Genomic DNA, 19,888 nt, shown 5'->3' on the forward strand with positions numbered 1-19,888 from the left:
TAACTGATTCTGCATACAATAACCATTCTGTGGACTGGGCTGAGTACCCTCTTGTGGTCAACATGGTATTTGTTTGTTTCTAAATGGGACGTAAAAGAGAAAGGCAGAACCTGACGATAGCCAAGATGGCAACTTTCGAACAGTCGTTTTTAGTTGTTGAGAAGGGCAATATGTCCTTAAGTATGAAACGCATTGTGATTACTTGAATATTTTAGTTTGGTACATTTTTGTGAAAAAGTATGTAGCTTAATCATTTGAATTGTTGTTAGCATGTCTTAGCTTAGCTTAGAATGTATCTGATAAGTCAGCAAGCTAATGGGACTATTTTGTACTTTGTTTTAATTTTACGGCTAACTTATGAGAGTAATCGTTAAGGCCATTGTCCCAATAAACGGCAACTTAGGAAAAGAAGTCTGGTTATTCGGGACGTTCTTCACTAGTTGTCTAGCAGGCAAAAAAATTTCTTCCGAGTGAGGACAGCACAGTAACAATTTATAAATGGATTAACTAATTTAGGTGGTGAAACCACTAGTCATAATGTTAGTTTAGTTTCTATGAAATAAATAATTTTATTTGAATTGTGTTTTTAAAAACTTTTTATGCAACCTTAGCTTTTACTGCAGTTTTCATTTCAGATTATCTCTATCAGTGTGAATGCCTCACTTAGGCTCCTTTCCTCACATGGCTTGTCTGTGCCCTGCCATCGTGTTTTTTCCCCAATCATTGTGTGTCTGTGTATTTGACGTTCCAGGATGTTGGGTGGGGAGAAAAGAGTTGATTTGTCTTATTCTACAATTTTAATTTGTATACAGCACTACAGAGTTGCATTTTGTTGTCTGAAAATTGCATTCCAAATAAATTTTATTTGATTTCATAGATCTTCCTTTGCCCCAGTTTATTGTAAACATGTAGCCAAAATGATTACTGCAATTAGAAACAAATACAAATACTTTTCCTATTGCAGTCAATCACCTGCTTATTCAGCTTTTCAAGGATTGTTGTGTTGCAATACAATTCCCAAAGTAACTGTAATTGCAAAATGCTGTCTACAGAATTCGTCTTTCTAACATTTGTTTGACATTGAACTTTTGCACAACTTTGTTGAAAGGATTTTCTTCCTTGACAACCCAACCATGGTTCACTTTGAATGACAAAGTGACTAAAAACATTTGAAAATTTTCTGTAAATGGTACTTTTTAACATGCGTACGGCCTACTATAAAAAATGAATCAGAGTACATTATGGGGTTACGTTCTCATACTCCACACAACGGTTAATGCTCAAGGCTAGAGCTTTTACAACATGCATGGAGCATAACATATAATTAAGATACAGTAATTTATATATCACACGGTTTACGGATCCTCTAACAGCTTGTGTCCTCGGGTCCTGTGGTGCGTCTAGGGCAATCACAGACTTTGTTCACATTTAAATAAGGATGTTGGGCATTGTGTAATTTGCAGCCGTTAAATCAAATTAATATTGCCCATGCCTGGTTTTAACTGTTAATCAAATATAAAATGTTCCTGAATAGTTAAAGTTGAGAATAAAACAACTTACCTTTTACTTGTCTCACAGAGCTTAGATTCTTCTCGAAGCCATCATCAAACTTGAGGTTGGTGACGGGTTCAAAGTCACTTGTGTAAACACGGCCAGATGATGTTGTGTAGCAGCATTTACACATGCATGTGTGGTAGCGGAGTCGCCCCTCATCAAGATAAGGGTGGGCCAGGGCATCCTTGGCCGAGATCCGCTTCGACTGAGGGAGAAAAAGACACTTCAAATTCTTTTTTCCAATGTCTATGGATGATTGGCACTGTTCATCGTACTTAGGTTTATTACAGTTGTCTTGCTATTAGTAAGGATGTCTGACTCAGACAAGATTTTTTATTTAAAAGGATACTTCTTATATTTGTGCTTAGGGCTATTTAAAAAAAAAGTTTTATTTTCTTGGGTCACTTTTGTTGCCTTCAGTGATTTGAAGTTAGATTTCGTCATGGCTTACGCGAGGTCGCAAGTTTCAACCTGGTGCTTGACTCCTCCAATCAGGCCCACACACTTGTGTCTAGATCAGGCTCCCATGACAATATGTTGTCAGTTTGTTTGTATTTAGGGCCAATCCCATTACTTCCTCTTACACTTCACACTCAATCTTCTTTATCTTCTTTATCTTTCTCTTCGTTCCTCCTCTTCTTTGGTTAGGGCAAGGGAACGATTCCCTATAGAACTAGGAATGCACACTCCTGCAAACCACGTCATCACTTTGAACTGTGTTTTTGTGAAATAATGTGACAACTGTTTCTTCCCTTTTTGTTTCTTATTTCATTCACCTTATAGCAGTAAAAGTGGAAATAAGTTACCATAAATTGAAATGATTAACTTGCAAAACATTTTCACACTTTTTAACACAACACATACAATATAAACACATATAATTGTTTCATTTCCTCCTACAATTGCATTTGGAAACTTTGATAATTATTTTTATATCAAACACAAAATAATGACTCACTGGATCAAACACCAGCATCCTGCAGAGAAGGTGGACGGCTTCATGAGTTGCTTGACTGGACAGAGTGTAAAGGACAGGAAGGGATGGCTGTGAATCAAGCAAAACACAGTATTAATTGCAGATGGGTTTTTTGGTGTAAGGTTAAAAATCATAGCAAAATAAAACTAGAGAATTCAGATACATTTAACAGTAATTCATGATTTTAACATTTTAGATTACTATTATCCATTCTCCCGCCCTCATGATTCTAGACATAAGACCTTACAATTAAATTGTGAATAGTGTTTGAAACACATTGATGTTTACATTCTTTACAATGACGCTCTAAGTGGAACTTGTTGGTTACAACAGTATATATACACAACAGTTGAAATTTGCTCCAAACTCCCGGAAAATGTGAAATGTTGAAACATTACCAAATGCACTATACATTAGGACCAGTAGCAGGATACAACAACCCCACCTTACTTCAATTAAAGTGTGGAATAGGATGTTTTTTGGCCCCTATGTACAGCATTTCCATGTACAGCACCTCTATATGTATTTAAACTTTGCGGTGCATTTAAAATGCTGGTTTGCTATTTGTTTGCATCACAGCATCATGAAAATGATACAGACGCTCCCCTACTTACGACTATTCGACTTACGATAAACGGTAGATACATTTTTTTCGGGATGTCGAAAAATATCCGGACATTGCTGTAAGTTATATTTTGTATTGCGTGCACCTTTTTCCAAGTACAGGATATTACTGTAGTGCTTCTTTCCGCGGCTACCAGCGTGTGGCGCTTTGAGAGGTCACCCAGCATCCACCGGAAGAAAAAAAATCTGCTTCCTCTTCCTAGTTCGTGTGTAAACATTCTATACTGTCTATGCTATGTCTATACTATCTCCAGTGCGCTAAGAACTTTGACATTTTTATTGTTTAATATCTCGTGCATCCATTCGATATGGTGTTGGTGTAAAGTGTAAAGGAGAGGCGAGCCGTTTCTTACGAAATGAAAGTGGAATAAGAAAGCTTCATGCGGTTAAGAAAATGGTTGGATCGCTTTTTTTAGCCACACTCTAACACAGGAGACCTCTTAAAGCGCGTCTTCGAAAAGTAAGTTACACTTAACTTCATTTATCTTTATAGAGCATATTATTTTATGAAATGTTTATTTTTTTATTACAAAACAATACAGGTAACATATAAAAGCCTGAAATATACTAATATAAACCTTAAACATACAAATTATAGCACTGAAGCAACTTACGAACCAATTCAACTTACGAACTATCGTATTGGCTCAACTACCTCCCACAATGCCTTTGTCTGTACTCATTTAATTTAAAATTTTGTGTGCTTTGTAAAGTCAACGTTGCAATAGTGTTTTATCTTAACAGTTTTTATTTGCTTTCGGTTCCAAGGTTTGCAGTGATATTAAATAGGGAAGCAAAAACGTAATAACCATGGAAAGAAGCTTGCATTATCAAGAAATACAAAGATGCCACACAAATTGCAACAAATCAACGAATAAATACATTGTTAAATTATGGAGGTGATTAGAGCATACACATCTTCTGAGGGCATGATAGTACTTAATTTCAATTTCAAATTGTGCTATTTTGCAGTAATGAAGCATTATCCTTATACTATAACTTTTAGTGTAACTTCAATTAAGTGTAATTCATTTTCGAGTTTCCAAATTTTACTTAGCTACACTGAGATGTCATGTGAGCCTGTTCAACAGAAAGAAAAAGTTTTTGGTCAGAGCAACCTGATTACCTGTTTTTTCAGTCCTCTGAGAATGTGTGCCCGAGCTCCTTCACACGCTGTCCTCATTGCCTCCATGGAAGGGGTACCCAACAAGTCAGTGATCAAGTCCAGCTATCAATAGACAAAGACATTTTTAAAACAGGGGCAAACCTAAATTTTAGTTTAAGGATATAAACACATTATTGTACCTAGATTATTTAACAAATGTATAAGTCTAACGTAAAATGCTGTTCAATTCTGGCCTTGCTGACATTCATTTCAATGGGAAAAAATAACTTGCCCCTTGTTGACTCATGTATTTCTCCTGGTTGATTGTATTTTTTGCCAAATTTTCAGACCACAAACAAAACAAACCAAAGTACATTAAAAATAAAATCACGTCTTACTAGTCTTGAAAGGGTTAAAATTGCTAATGCTTTAGAAAACCAGTGAGAGGAAAAGTCACCAACGGAAAAAGCATGCCATGATTCAGAATATTTCCAGGAGTGGCCAAAATGACCACAAGAGTTCGAATGATCAAGGAGAGGACAACAACCCCATATTTATAGTGAAAGTAATAAGTATCGGTGTCCCTGCTAATGAAGACATGATCATTCTATTCTCTTAATGATAGATGCATTCATTCTGGACTCAGCCAAAAGCACCTATTACTTGGTAGTGCAGCAGTCAGACATTTGTGGTAGTTTAAAACAATCTTAGCACACATGCCAGGTGGTATTTTGGCCCAGTCTTCTTTGCAAATCCTCTCTTAAGATATTAAGGTTGGTGGGCTGCCACTTGTCAGCGCGGACCTTAGGCTCCATCCATAGAATTTAAATTGGATTAAGGTCCGGAGACTGGCTGGGCCACTCTATGACCTTAATATGGCTCTTCCTGAGCCACCCCTTTGTTACCTTTGCTGTATGTTTCGGGGCATTTTCAGGTTGAAAGACCTAACCATGACCTGTTTTCAGCTTCCTGGCAGAAGGGAGGAGGTTGTCCCTCAGAACTGCACAGTACATGGCTCCATTCATCTTATAACTGATTCGGTGAAATAGCCCATCCCAGCAATCATCGGGCAGTGGGCAGGGGACACCCTGGACTGGTTGCCAGCCAATCGCAGGGCACACGGGGACAGACAACTCACTCGCTCAGTCACACCTAGGGACAATTTGGACCGGCCAATTCATCTGAAATGCATGTTTTTTTTGGAATGTAGGAGGAAACCGGAGAGCCCGGAGGAAACCCACGCAAGCACGGGTAGAACATACAAACTCCGCACAGCAAGGCCGGGAACTGGATTTGAACCCACTTAGGAAGTTCCCACGACCTCACTGTGCCGCACACGCGTTAACCACTGCGCCGCCGTGCTGCCAAATACTGTACATCCATGATTAAGAGAATAGAATCATCATGACTTTATTAGTGGGCAAACCAAAAAAAATCAGCGTGGGATCAAATACTTCTTACTCTCGCTGTACATTTTGTTGAATCTCTCGTGCTCTGTAGTTGAAAATATTATCAGCAAAAAGAGAACCACCACCTTGGTCTACTTCTCCAGAGGCTCTATCCCTTTATATTCATGAGAATAGGACAGCTTCTTCAATCTGATGTGAAAATGTGTTGGTGAAAACTATCCTAGTTGTCCACTGGTTTGAACTCTTTACATTTCCTGTATCATGCTTCTTATGAGATAATTCTCACTAAAATTCACATTATTGATCTAAGGGATTTTACAAATTGAGCGACGCAACTCTGTACGCATGATGAACTCAACTCAAACAGGTGTATTCCTGTTATTTACCTGCTGGATGGGACTCTGGGCCTGAAAAAGAATTCTTCGGCCCAGCAGTTCAGCAAAGATGCAGCCCACAGACCATATATCAATGGAGTTGGAGTAATGACGGCTCCCCATTAATATCTCTGGCGCACGGTAGTATTGTGTCACCACTTCCTGAGTCATGTGACGCGACTCATCAGTTTCCTCTACTCGGGCCAGGCCAAAATCGCAGATCTGGAATTGAATTTATAGTTTTTATTAACTCAAAAACATTGCGACTGTAAGCATTTTAACATTGTGATAACTGAAATGTGACTACTTTGCCTCGCCTGAAATAATGGAAACATAAAATTAAAAATATATAATATAATATTTGCTCAGCGTTAAGTTTTTTTAAAAATGTGATTTCTTTTCAAAATTGCTGAATTTACCGTTCAGTGATTACTAAACATCATTATGGAATCATTACTATGCCAAGAATCACTGGTCTTCATGAAAGCCCTTGGTTTAACGAAACAGATTCCGAGTTGGCATTGAGAAATGTAATTGGTTCCACAAACTATGATTGGCTAAGGGGCAATAGTCCACCAAAGCGATCGAGCCATTTGCTGTTAAACTTGTATCAATTTAATAGCGAAAGGTTAGCGGGAAAATGTTTTCTCTGCAACTTTAGTCTACAGGTAAGATCTAAAGCCCGATCAGAATTTCGGGCCAGGTCAGTCGGAGCTTCTCTTTTGCTGACTTTAACTTTATTATCCACCCATCCTTGTTCTTCTTTGTACAGTCTTGTTTAACTTCATTTTTTTAACAAAAGACAGCATTTATGTCTTGTGCGTGTGCACAGCTAGGTGCCCTTTGCCCCCTAATTTCTTCATTTTCTGGCAAATTCAGCCAAGCTTACTTATCTTTCATGTCAAATAGAGGCTTGTATTTTCTGGTTTAGCTGCAGAATAAACAATAACTTGAAAATAATACCAGTTTATCATTAACTTAATAGAAGGAATTTTAAAATATATATATGTCTAAAGTACATTTATAGACACTTGAACTTGTGTTACTCATTTGAACACATTTAAATCAATTACCCACAATATTAAAACAGACTTTAAAAAAAAAACACTAACATACTAAAAGGTAATCATTGAAAGCAGTCTAACGGCTATGTATTTTAAGTCCATCTTTTTGTGTAAAGTTTTATCGACAATACTCTACAAAGACAAAAAAATAATGAAAATGAAAACAAATGATTTGAAAGACGAAAAAGAAGCAGACTTGTCTTTTTTATTTGGGTCATATGCCAAACGCACCTTTAGTACACAGTTGCTGTTGACTAAGAGGTTGCCAGGTTTAATGTCTCGGTGAAGAATGCCAGCAGAATGAAGGTACTTTAGCCCTGGTGATAATTGAGAACAAGAATTGAACGCTGTAGTGCATTACTCAGAAGCACCTATGAAACACATTGTGTGTCTGGATGACTTATTTTTATAAACACCAAACATATTTGATCCAAACATCCTACCGCGTAGAATCTGATAGAGAAAAACTTTGGCATGGTCTGAGCTCAGTGGCTGTGGTGACACAATGATCTTATGTAGGTCACTTTGCATCAGTTCAGTCACTACATATCTGGCAGATAACAAAGTTAAGGAGAAAAGGTTAAACACAGGCAAGAGCATAAATAGAAGAATTAAAGACACCTTTATTACCCAGAAAAAAATTTAATTCATTCTTTTACCACTCATGCTCGAAGAGGTCAAATGTAAGTGTAAAATAATTATAACTGCGAGCAAAGTGGTGATGATGGTTTTGTAGGGGATCTACAGTTACAACTGTATGTCCTTTTGTTTATCTGTTTGTGTGTCTGTCAATCCAAGAACAAGGGAAAGGGCTTGAATGACCACCATTTTTACAGACAGTCAGTTAGGTTACCCTAGATGTGAAAAATGTCTAAAACTGACTTAGGACTTTGTTTTGTTGACTCCAGAAAGACATTCCACTCTCCCAGGCCAGAAAAACATTGAATATCCACACCATCATTCACAGGCAGTCTGGTAGATTACCCCATCCATCCATTATCTGCACCGCTTATCCTTAGTAGGGTCGCGGGGGTGCTGGAGCCCATCCCAGCTACCTTCGGGCAGTGGGCAGCGGTCACCCTGAACTGGTTGCCAGCCAATCGCAGGGCACACAGGGACAGACAATTCGCTTGCTCATTCACACCTAGGGAAAATTTGGCCTGACAATTAACCTGACATGCATGTTTTTGGAATGTGGGAGGAAACCGGAGTGCTCACCGGAGGAAACCCACGCAAGCACGGGGAGAACATGCAAACTCCACACAGGAGGTTTGATCTCACTACCTCGGAACTGTGCCGCACACGCGCTAACCACTGCTCCACCGTGCTGCCGTGTAGATTACCCCAAATGTGAAAAAAGCTGTCCTGGCATTTTTTGGTATTGCTTAATCGCAGCTTTTCCAGAAAGGCATTCTATTCTCTGAAGCCTGAATCACAATCTTTCACAAGCATTCATGTAAGTCACTCTAGCGGTAATGTCCCAAAATAGACTTAGCACTTTTGGTTTTGCTGACTCGGCAGTTATTCCAGAAAAACATTCCCAGTTTTAGGTCAGAACAACATTCAATTTCAATAGAATTTCATGCAGGTAGAGGGGTTGACCTATATGTGAAAATTGGCCCGCCAAAAGGTCAACTGAGCACTTCTGGTTTTGCTGACTCAGCAGTTATTCCAGATAGACATTCTCTTCTTCCAAGCCAGATCAACTTATGATGTCAGCACAATGTCTTGCAGTTAAAAGGATTGACCTACAGTATATGTAAAAAAACTGTCCCCCCAAAAGGTTGACTTAGCACGTTTGGTTTTGCTGACTCAGCTCTTTTGTTCTCTATTTGGACTCTGTTAATCTTTGGATTTTCTGTTCTCATGTGCTAATGACACTGCCAAAAAGGAAAATACTTCTCAACACGGGTGATGTTCTGATGGCGCACAGTTTGTATTTGTTATACTATATATACTATTTTGGCAGAGGTGTAGATGATGGATAACAGTGGAACGGTGTGGCAGGTAAGTCAGTTGTTTGCAGATGATACAGCACTTGTGGCTGATTCTGAGGAAACATTGAGAAGGTTGGTAATGGAGTTTGGAAGAGTGTGTGATAGTTATGTGTGAATGTTGGCAAGAGTAAGGTGATGAAGTGTTCATGTGGTGAAGTGGGCATTGCGTTGGAATTAAGGTTGAATGGACAGGTGCTGGAAAAAGTTGAAAGCTTTAGATACTTGGGTTGTGATGTGGCTGCAGTTAGTGGACTGTAGTGCGAGGTATTGCACAGAGTGATTCAAGGAAGCAAGGTTTTGGGTGCTCTGAGAAGAGTGACGAGTAACAAGAGTATGAGTATGGATGTTAAGAGAGGACTGTATGAGTGTGATTGGTCCGACTGTGTTGTATGGTGCAGACTTGGAGCCTGAATGCAGATTTGAGAAGGAAATTAAATGTTTTTGAGATGAAGTGCTTGAGGAGTATGTTAGGAGAGACAAGATTAGATAGATTGAGAAATGTAATTGTGAGAGACAGAACTGGAGTAGTAGTGGAACTGAGCAAGCGTGTGGATAAGAGAGTACTCGGTTTGTTTGGACACATGGAGAGAATGGATGAGGAGCGATTGTGAAGAGAGCAGAAGTAAAGAAAGGTGAATTTCCCTTCGGGGAGGAATAAAGTATCTATCTATCTATCTATCTGTCTATCTAAATGGAACGAGACAGGTAGGGCGCGATTGACGTGGATGGATGGTGTTATGAGTGCACTGGAGGAAAGAGGTTAAAAATGTAGTGGAAGCTAGAGCTCTTGCTGGTGATAGGAATGAGTTGAGAGGTGTTGTGAAACGATAGTGGGATGTTTGGATGCATTCTAAGTGATGGGCAGGGAACCTGTATGATGCGGCAGGGGTAAACCAGTGAAAGCTGTCGGGCCCTGCTGTTGAACAGGTGTGTGTTGTGTCACCCTGATCCGAGTGACATGGCCGCTTTGTGTCCCGTTTCATCTGAAGGGACAAAAGCATAACCAACTTAGGTGCCGAGGTGCTTAACTTGTTTGGGTGTTTGGGCTTTTGAGTTGGCCATGGTCATTTTTTTGTGTTTTATGGCTACTTTTGCCTTTTTTCCTTTCTTTGTTTTTGTGTATGTGTTTGTCGGTCACCCCTCTCAAGGGATATGACCAGGGTAGTAGATAAATAATTTGCTTCTGGCTCCGTGATTGCTCTATGAGTGCTTATTTATACCTTACATCCAAAAGTCTCACAGTGATCATTCTGGAATCCCTAGATTGAGGTTGTAGTGAGCAATGTGTTCTGTCAATCAGGGTGTCCAACTCAGGTGGCAGCCTGAGCACTGTATTGCATATCTTTCACAGATTATGTTTGTGATTTTACTTCCCATAGGTGTTTGAAATATCCTGATTTGATTTTTTTGTTTTGTAGGTCTTCAAACAAGTGCATGTTAACAATGATAATACATGATTCAATTGTTTGTTTGTTTGTACATGATTCAAATTGAATCGTTTCTCCGGCGCCGTCACGAATGGCAGCCACTCCAGCAGCTCCCGTGTTATTTTCGATTGTTCTCAGTTATTTTCGATTGTTCTCAGCTTAGGGATGCTGCTGGAAAAGTGAATTTCCCTTCGGGGATGAATAAAGTATCTATCTATCTATCTATCTATCTATCTAATCCTACTAGGATCAGAAGTTTTTTCTTTAGAACAGTTAGTTCTTTGTTCCTTTATCTCTTTGTTTCCTTATCCTCACTGTAAATGTGGACCTGGAGTCGTCCAATTTCGTTGTCACAGCATATCCCATGTTGTAACAATGACAATAAAGGCGTATTCTATTCTATTAGAATTCCAACGTGTATCACTAATTAAAGTGCTGCATTTTGCATCATTCATAATGAATTGGACTGAAAGTTTTTTTTGCTGTCAAGTCTGGTATACATGCCTCAACTATCGAAAATAAGTCTTTGGTCACGGATACATTTTTAAACTTGAAAGCACAAATATTTTTTCTCTTTACATGTCGGAGAGGCGGCAGCACGATGGCGCAGTGGTTAGCTTGTGTGCGGCACAGTTCTGAGGTCATGAGATCGTACCCCCTGTGTGGAGTTTGAATGTTCTCCCCGTGCTTTCGTGGGTTTCCTTCGGGCACTCCGGTTTCCTCCCACATTCCCAAAAACATGCATTTCAGGTGAATTGGCCAGTCGAAATTATCCCTAGGTGTGAATGAGCGAGTGAGTTGTCTCTACGTGCTCTGCGATTTGCTGGCAACCAGTTCAGGGTGTCCCCTGCCCGCTGCCGGAAGCCAGCTGGGATGGGCTCAGGCCCCCCCGCGACCCTACTGAGGATAAGCGGTGCAGATAATGGATGGATGGATGGATGTCGGGGAGGAGACAAAGCGACCTTTCTGCATTATCAGACCATACCATCATCATTCAGGTGCAAAGATGCTGAAGGTAATCCAATCTTAAGCTCCTAGAGTAGTGGTCCCCAACTGCCGGGTTGCAGACCAGTAAACGGCCGCAGAGAAAGAAAATCTCCAATATTTTTTTGCTTATTATAGTTTTAATGACACTGCTCCGGTACCACCGAATGATAACAAGGTTCTTAATCGCAACTCATCAAAGTCAGAGCGGTTTACACGGGCAGATGCGGTTCCCTGGCGGGCAATGCAACTGTCACATTGGAAACTAGGACCTCTGCCCACGGAAGATGTAGCGAGGAATAAATCAAACTAAGTTTCATGCAGTTATAGCCAATCAGCAATGAAGAAAGGTTAGCTACAGCCTACCGTGTCATGTTACAATGGTTATGCCAGACACATATGCAATAGACTAGTAAAGGTTGGTTATGAAAACTTGGCAACGGAGCAAAGATCGATCGTTGCAGGTTGAGAGTGCATGAAATCCCTTCGTCAAGAGCACAACAAGCAGTGCAATGAGAACCACACCTTCTCACTTTACTTTTTATTCTTTTTTACTTGGCTCAGGGTAGGACGCTATTGTGAGAACATCTTCCTTATCAGAAGACTCTTCCTTCCTCACCACCGACAGTTTGGATGAAAAATTCTTACCAAGTTCCTCCAAAAACACAAGGCTACTGTTTGTGGGACAAACAAATGGGGAGTCCAGGATTTACCAAGACAATGTCTCACTAGCGATTTGTGCACATAAACCTCGAGCTGCACTTTGACCGGCCGCAGCATCGTTTCCTTACAAAAATGTTGCTAATCGCGCAGATGTTGCCCATGTGAGACGAACTTTTTTGCAAGATGTACACTCCTGGCAGGGATATGATGTGTGGATGAGCGGCTCATCTCGTTTCGGGGCCGCTGTTCATTCAGTAGATTGCCCGCCAAGCCGGCCAAATATGGCTTAAAAATCTGGGCGCTGTACAACGTGGCTGCTTCACATGTATTTAGTTCAGAGTACCAGCAACCAGGAGTGGAGAATAGACAGCACCCGAAGCCAAAAATGATTATTAACTACAAGAAAATAAAGAGCGCCGTTGATCACCTCAGCCAAGTGAGCACAAGTTTTGCAAGGTTTATCAAAGTTTTCTCTCAAAGCTGTCTTGTCATGTGATGTTTTTTTTTATTTTGTTTCGTTGGCTTGTTAGCAATGGTCTCTGTAAACATTGAGTTGCTATAAAAATAAAATAATAATCAGAAATTACGAAGTAAAAACACCGTGTGATTTTGGAAATAAAATTGTGATTATAAAAAAATTGGGACCATCAAAAAAATCTGCTGTTATGAATTATTGACCTATTCAAATTGTGCCCCGTGAAATATTCTCATCTCATCTTATTAGCTACACCGCTTATCCTCAGTAGGGTCGCTGGGGGGCTGGAGCCCATCCAAGCAATCATCAGGCAGTGGGCAGGGGACACCCTGAACTGGTTGCCAGCCAATCCCAGGGCATGAAATATTCTAATCTTTTTAAATACATATCGCATAGTTAGCATTGTTTTTATCGTAGCACAGCTGGTTACTGTCCAAATAGGGCATCCCCCCAAAAAAACAAAAAAAAAGCATATATGTACGCGTAGCTAAGGTCTGCCTGAACATTTTGAGAGGTTGGTAGTAAAAATAAAAAATAAAATTACAAAGGTATAACACCTCAAAGGGATGGAAATAATATGGTCAAAATATCTCGAGTGTGACTTTTTCTATAAAATTGGCATTTTCAAAAAATGGGGACATTAAAATTGTGATGACTTATAATTAGGCCAAATGATTAAGTAAACTGCAAAGGATACATTTCTTCGAAGTAGTCGATGTGTGGCGGTTGCAGAATGTCAAGAGCAGAGAGCACCTGAGAGAGAATCAAGATTTAGTGAGGACCACAAAAACAACACTGTTCTATAACACCATACTTGGATAATCTGGATACCAACTAACCCTCCCCCATTTTTTATGTTTACTCTTCATCGGTATTTAAAGATTACAAACATTTTTGCCATTTAAAAAAAAAACATTGTCATATCAAGTGGCTTTATAAAACCCATTAATTCACAAAGATATGTCCGCTATATAATTACCGATTTGGTTACTCCATGATCAATTCAAAATGTGCAAGCACAGGAATTGCAAATTTACCTAAATGAAGGATTAAGAAAAAAAAAAAAGAAAAAAAAAAAAAAGAATTCCAGAGGAAAAAATTTAAAAAAATCGAATTTTAAATTTCCTAGTAAATTGTCCAAAGCACTGTCCTACATCACACATTCTTGCAGTCAGTAAAGGCTTAGTCACATGGCTTTTTGTGTAAAGTTTGATGTTGTTTTCTTATATTAAATATGATGGTACTTACGTTTTCATGTTTACTTACGTTTTCATGTTTAAAGAAACATAACATCTTCAGTTCTCTAAAAACCCTCTTGCAAGAAACAAGATTTTGGAAGACATTGGGCATCTTTTTGAGGGCAACCCGCTTTCCATCCCTAGGATCTGTGACTGACCTGGGGAGAGGAATAAAGTTAAAGAGTTACAGTAAAGTTAAGAGTTAATAAGGGTAAACACAAATGGATTTAAGAACTGATTAAGCAGTAAAACAATTTGAAGAGTACAAATAGACAGTTATAAAATACAACACAAACCCTATCTAGTCCAATACGGATGTTATTCTGTGGTTTGCAACTATCTGTGGTCTGTGCATCCCTTTGAGACTCTTTGTGATTAAGGGCTATACAAATAAACATGACTTGACTTGATCAATTAGTTACCAGGTGGCACCAAAGTCTACCAGAATGTACCGGAAAGTACTTCATATATTCAAAATAAAATAATTAAAAATAATTTTTTTTTTTTTTAAAAGCATTTTTGAAGGGGCGTCGCTACTTCGTGGTTCCATGTTCGCGGGTTCAGAGCTTCACAGGTCTAAAAAATAATAATAGAATAAAATTTAAAAATTTAAATTAAAAAAAAAATTAAGTATTTTTGAAAGGGCGTCGCTACTTCGTGGTTCCATGTTTGCGGGTTCAGAGCTTCGCAGGTCTAAAAAATAATATTAATAGAATAAAATAATTTAAAAAAATAAATAAATTTTAAAAAAGCATTTTTTTAGGGGCGTCGCTTCTTTGTGGTTCCACGTTCGCGGGTTCAGAGCTTTGCAGGTCTGAAAAATAATCATAATAGAATAAAATAATAAAATAAAAAAAGATATATATATACACACACATATATATATATATATATTTTTTTTTTTTAAGGTGCGCCCATACTTCGCGGATTTTCACTTATCGCGGGTGGTTTTGGTCCCCATTAACCGCGATAACCGAGGTCCCACTGTATGTCTAAATGTTTGCTTGGCTACGAATATAATAAACCTCCATAGCAGGGGTCTAGAAGGTATGACTCTCGAGTCAGGTATTGCTCTTTTCATGAGTATATCTGGCTCAGAGATAAAATAATAGCCATGAAATTATCTTCCGTGACTTTTTAATGTCTGCGTAAACTGAGCTGAGGCAGATAGTTACTCATTGGGTCCAGAATAGTTTCTCACAGGACACATCCCACAGAATTCTGATTGACTCTAACAAATCTTTTAAATTGAAGCTCATTAAACAATGTATGTTCACGGTTCAGAGACTTTATGAATAAATCCCACACTGAAACTGTAAACCCGGGAAAATGCCAGCCTAATATTCAGATTTAATCGGGTACGGTAGGGTTGGACGGATCTTTGCACAGAGCGCACTCCCCTAAATTAATCCGTATCCTTCTTGTTTTGAATATTTTGTGACATTTTACAAAATAACTCTACCTGCATAGTGTTTTGAAACCATTTAAGAAAAAAAGGCAAGTCAAAATGAGACTCAAAGATCTTAAGTAAATACGGGAGGGAGACTAATTTGGTGTGGTTTAATTATAGCTGTCAACTTACACGTTTTCCCAGTACTTTGAGTGTTTTTTGATCATTTTTAATATACTAATAGCCCAGCTAATGCAAGGTATAATAAGCAACACCAGGATTTTTTGGGGCGCTGCGAAAGGCTTTGTTGCACTATTGTTATAAGGCACTATTCTTTCATTGCATTATTATTATAACTTAATAAAGCCAGTTTCTAGGCACTACTTATGTTTGCCTATTTATCCTGACAGTCTTTGATCTTATAGTTCTTTTAAAAGTCTTTATTACATGTTAACCCTTAAGTGCCATTAGTTGTCTTTAAAGTCTTTATGACATGTTTACCCTCAAGTGTCTAATCTCGTTGCATACAATGTTTCACAACATGGACATCAATGACAATAAAGACAATTCAATTTAAATTGGATACATAGTTTGTGTTGTTCATTTGGTAAATGGAATAAACTTGTTTGAAAAAAAATATCTTTGTTTTGATTCAACTTAGTCTGTCTTGCTGTGAGTAAATAGGTGCTGTGTTATGTTTGTAAGATTTATTATCGCTACTAAGGGGAATAATAATAAAGGGAGTGATTGGCTGAGGTGGATAGGTATGTATAATTGTTGATATGGGACACAGGCTCTGGCATCATTATTGCATAGGTTTTTTTTATTAAAAAAAAAATCTTCAAACGTGACACAGTGAAATAAAATGCGCTGAAGAATTAACCTTTGTGTCCGGATAGCACGTTTGGCAGTTGTCTTTAAACATATGATGGGGTTCTCAGAAATAAAATATTATATATATATATATATATATATATATATATATATATATATATATATATATATATATATATTATATATTGGTTTCATGGCTCTTTGAGCCAAAAAGGTTCTTGACCATTACTCTAAAGAAAGCCCCCCCAAAAAATAACGTGACTTTAATATTAAGGTGTACCTACCAAACAACCCCAAACGCACCATAGCCAATAGGCCTGTCAGGCTCTATATCAAGCTGCTGCAGGTTATACGTGTGCTGCTGGTGGTGGTGGTGAGCTTTGACTGCAGCAGCCTGAACTTGGGCAGGAGCCACAGCTGCTGCAGGCCCAGGGGCCTGTCCAGGAGCTGGAGAGGGGAAGTAAGGTTGCTGCTGACCAGGGTTGAGCATCACTGCAGCCGTGGCGGAAGCAGTGGAGGTGTGCTGTTGGATGGTGTGTACAGCGGCGGCGGAGCCCGGATGCTGCAAGTGATGCTGGCCCACGTGGTGATGGTGATGCATGTTTGGAGGCGGAAGATGCTGCAGCTGGTGGTGGTGGTGATGAGAATGATGGGCAGCCACGGCCGAGGAACCACTATTGTATGCAGCCATCATTTTTCTTACATCTGATGCTGTTGTACCACAAACAGTCATTCACTGATCAAGATGAAGCAATAATAGTGGCTACTGTAAGATTAAAAAACTTCTTGGGAACATAAAGACAGCATGTACTGTTGGTTTTAAATCGTTCAACTGTCTTTTAATCTAGAGGTTTTATCATTCGAGGATTTGACCCAAATATTTGAGTTACTTACACCATCAGGCCAGGTAGTGGTAATATGATTACACAATTATTCTATCGAGGCCAAAAATCTTACGTAAGTAGTAGTGGTAATGGAAAACTAAATGAAATAACTGAAAACAACCCACCCACCCCTCAATAAATAAAGCGGAGGCCCTAGATGTCCCTCATGATCATGTTGGCAGCTCCCTCCCTGCTGATTGAAGTCAGTTTCCTTTACAGTGAGGTTTGACGCTTGTCACATCGGAAAAAACACTCCAATCTCCAAGTAGACAAGTTCGCCAGACGCTCTGGTCCAGCACTGTTGCCGTTCCCGCCACCTTGGCCGTAGCCTGCCTGAAAATTGCATCGAATATTCCAAAAGAAAGTGGCTCCTCTCCTCTGAAGCGGGTTTACTCCGTAAACAGTGGTAATCTCCAGGCCCTAATTATCGTCACTAATTCGGTACAAGAGGTTGGTGTATCCTCACCCAGGCCCCACTCCAGCAGGCAGCCAGAAAGGCCCATGCAGGTGACCCACCTCATTCACATATTAAGCAGTAATAGAGAGTTGGGCGCCTTCGAATCTTTCCACGGTTTTGACAGCGAAGAGGCATCGAACATTCATTTGAATAATAACAGAAAAGAATTCCACACAGTCCTTTCCCTACACACTCGTTGTCCGGGCAGGCTCGACAAAGTTTATCAGGAATCGTGCAGGAAAAACTTAAATCCTATACAAATCTTCAAGGGGAAGTCGTTAGTGAAGAAACCCGCAGTACTTAACCTGACAACTCGGTGTTAGCTACTGTCTCCGAATCAAAACAGTAATCCCTCCTTTCTTTCGAGAACGTGTTGCTGAGTCATGTTGTCTGTCATCGATGGATCAGAAAAGCGCCACCAAACTGCAGTTTTGGCTCGCGATGAACACTTGTCAGCTGCATCGTAGGCTGTTAAACACGCAGCGAAATAATAATGAACATTTGATTCAACATGGTGAACAGAACCTCGGTAACTGGTCAGTGAGATTATGGTGGGCGACCGACCAATAGGAGAACGTTGCGTCATAATCTGCTTGATTGACAATTAAGGCGACCAATGGGTTACGTGGACTGCGTGACAGCTATGTTACTACTTTCTAACGTCTCTTTGAAGCTTTGACGTGTAGACAGACCAGACACATGCGATGGTGTTTTTACACAGTGGATATTATTATACGAATGCCTGACTAAATTTGAGTCACCTCCTTATTACCCAATCTGTTTGATACTATATTGACGTTTAAAGTAATAGACTTCAAAGCCGACCCATGGCATACGGAAAAGAAGCAGCTGCTTAGGACCCTGCCACAACTTTACTTTTTAAATAATCAAATTTATACACCATCAATTTTGTTGTGATGACAACGGATATATACTGTCCTATCATATATACGTTGTTTTACAAAAAAATATATAAATAAAAATAAGACTTTAAAATCAGTGTTTTGTACATGTGTTGTTACAGTGAATTTAAAAGTCAAGTCAAGTCATGTTTATTTGTATAGCCCTTAATCACAAAGAGACTCAAAGGGCTGCACAGATTATTGCAAATAACAGACTATTATTAAACCATCCCCTGATCTAAAACCTGCATGAGGGCAAGGAAAAACTCAAAAACCTTGACATGAGGAAAATGAAGAAACCTTGAGAAGGGACCCACATGAGGTAATCCCCCTTCCAGAATGACCTGGTTGCAATGGATGTTGCAATAATGAATAATACAATTATATTGTAAACATAAAATATAGGTTATTCATATGCTATAGAATAGAAGTGTGTTTTAAGCCTCGATTTAAACAGTTCCACTAAGATTCCATTTGAATCTCAGGGGGAAGAGCATTCCGCAGCACTGGGGCCCGAAAGGAGAACGCTCTCGAACCTGCGGATCTCTTCTTGGCTCAAAATACATCATTATACCTTGTTTCTTGTAGCTCTGTGCATTTGCATATTAAAGTATTTGTTTGCGTTTATATTCAGTACATGTGCCAGGGATAAATGTGAATGGCAAAGGTTTGTTTAAAATGGCTGATTACCTCAGACATAAAAAATCGCCCCCCAAAAGCTGACTCAGAACTTTTGGTTTTGTTGACTCAGAATTTTCTCCAGAAAGACATTTTAATCTTCTAGACCAGAATTACATTGAATTTGGGGCGGCATTCGCTCAGGAGGTAGAGCGCTCGTCTTGGGATCAAGAGATAGCAGGTTCGAATCCCGGCTCCTCCGTGTTACATGTCGAAGTGTCCTTGGATAAGACACTGAACCCCTAACGCCCCCAATGATCAGGTTGGCGCTTGCATGGCTGCACGGCCGCTATTGGTGTGTGAGTGTGTGTGAATGGGTAAATGTGAAGCACATTGTAAAGCACTTTGGGAAGTCTTCATGGACTTGAAAAGCACTATATAAATGCAGATCATTTAATTTCATTTCAATAGCAACACAATATTTTACGGGCAGTTAAGCAAGTTACCCTGGATGTGAAAAATGCCAAAAAGCTGACTTGGCATTTAGTCTGCAGTCTGTGCAGCCCTTTGAAACTTCTTGTGATTAAGGGCTAGACAAATAAATATGACTTGACTTGATATTGACGCATATGATGCAGAGGGGGGTAAACCAGTGTATGCTGTCTGGCCTCTCTGCTGATAAAGGTTTACATGGCACAGTAACTCACCCTTTGGTGTGCTTTGGGCTTAATGTTCAATGTCAGGTTGGTGAGAGCGAAGCGGAATGAATGTTTGGTGGTGGTGAGCGTGTCCTTGACTCTAGCCACCTTCCACTAGCGGAATATGGCTTCGAAAAATAGACATTTGTCCATTTGTTGTAGCAGTTAATTTAAAACACAATGAAGCAGATTGTGTTTGCAGTAAATATATGGTT

At 39.4% G+C, this 19,888-nt stretch overlaps 1 protein-coding gene across 2 annotated transcripts in view; it reads right to left on the reverse strand.

Annotated features, from left to right (window-relative positions):
• Positions 1-18,044, reverse strand: part of nlk2 (nemo-like kinase, type 2) — a 33,675-nt gene extending 15,631 nt beyond the window's left edge. Inside the window, exons 1-9 of one of the 2 annotated variants that reach the window (XR_015851545.1) lie at positions 16,399-18,044; positions 13,919-14,048; positions 13,350-13,405; positions 7,550-7,656; positions 7,338-7,423; positions 6,055-6,264; positions 4,281-4,382; positions 2,513-2,599; positions 1,561-1,759 (exon numbers count right to left, since the gene is read on the reverse strand). Coding sequence is in view for 1 of the 2 variants with exons in the window: in XM_088345822.1 (XP_088201948.1) it covers positions 1,561-1,759; positions 2,513-2,599; positions 4,281-4,382; positions 6,055-6,264; positions 7,338-7,423; positions 7,550-7,656; positions 13,350-13,405; positions 13,919-14,048; positions 16,399-16,847 (1,426 nt within the window). In the remaining variant the exon portion in view is untranslated. The remainder of the gene's footprint in view (positions 1-1,560; positions 1,760-2,512; positions 2,600-4,280; positions 4,383-6,054; positions 6,265-7,337; positions 7,424-7,549; positions 7,657-13,349; positions 13,406-13,918; positions 14,049-16,398) is intronic. The other variant, XM_088345822.1, reaches the window with a different exon arrangement.
• Positions 18,045-19,888: the final 1,844 nt, after the last annotated feature.

Source organism: Urocampus carinirostris, chromosome 10 (assembly GCF_059441175.1).
Source record: "Urocampus carinirostris isolate Australia breed hairy pipefish chromosome 10, RoL_Ucar_1.0, whole genome shotgun sequence".
Classification (NCBI taxonomy): Eukaryota; Metazoa; Chordata; class Actinopteri; order Syngnathiformes; family Syngnathidae; genus Urocampus; species Urocampus carinirostris.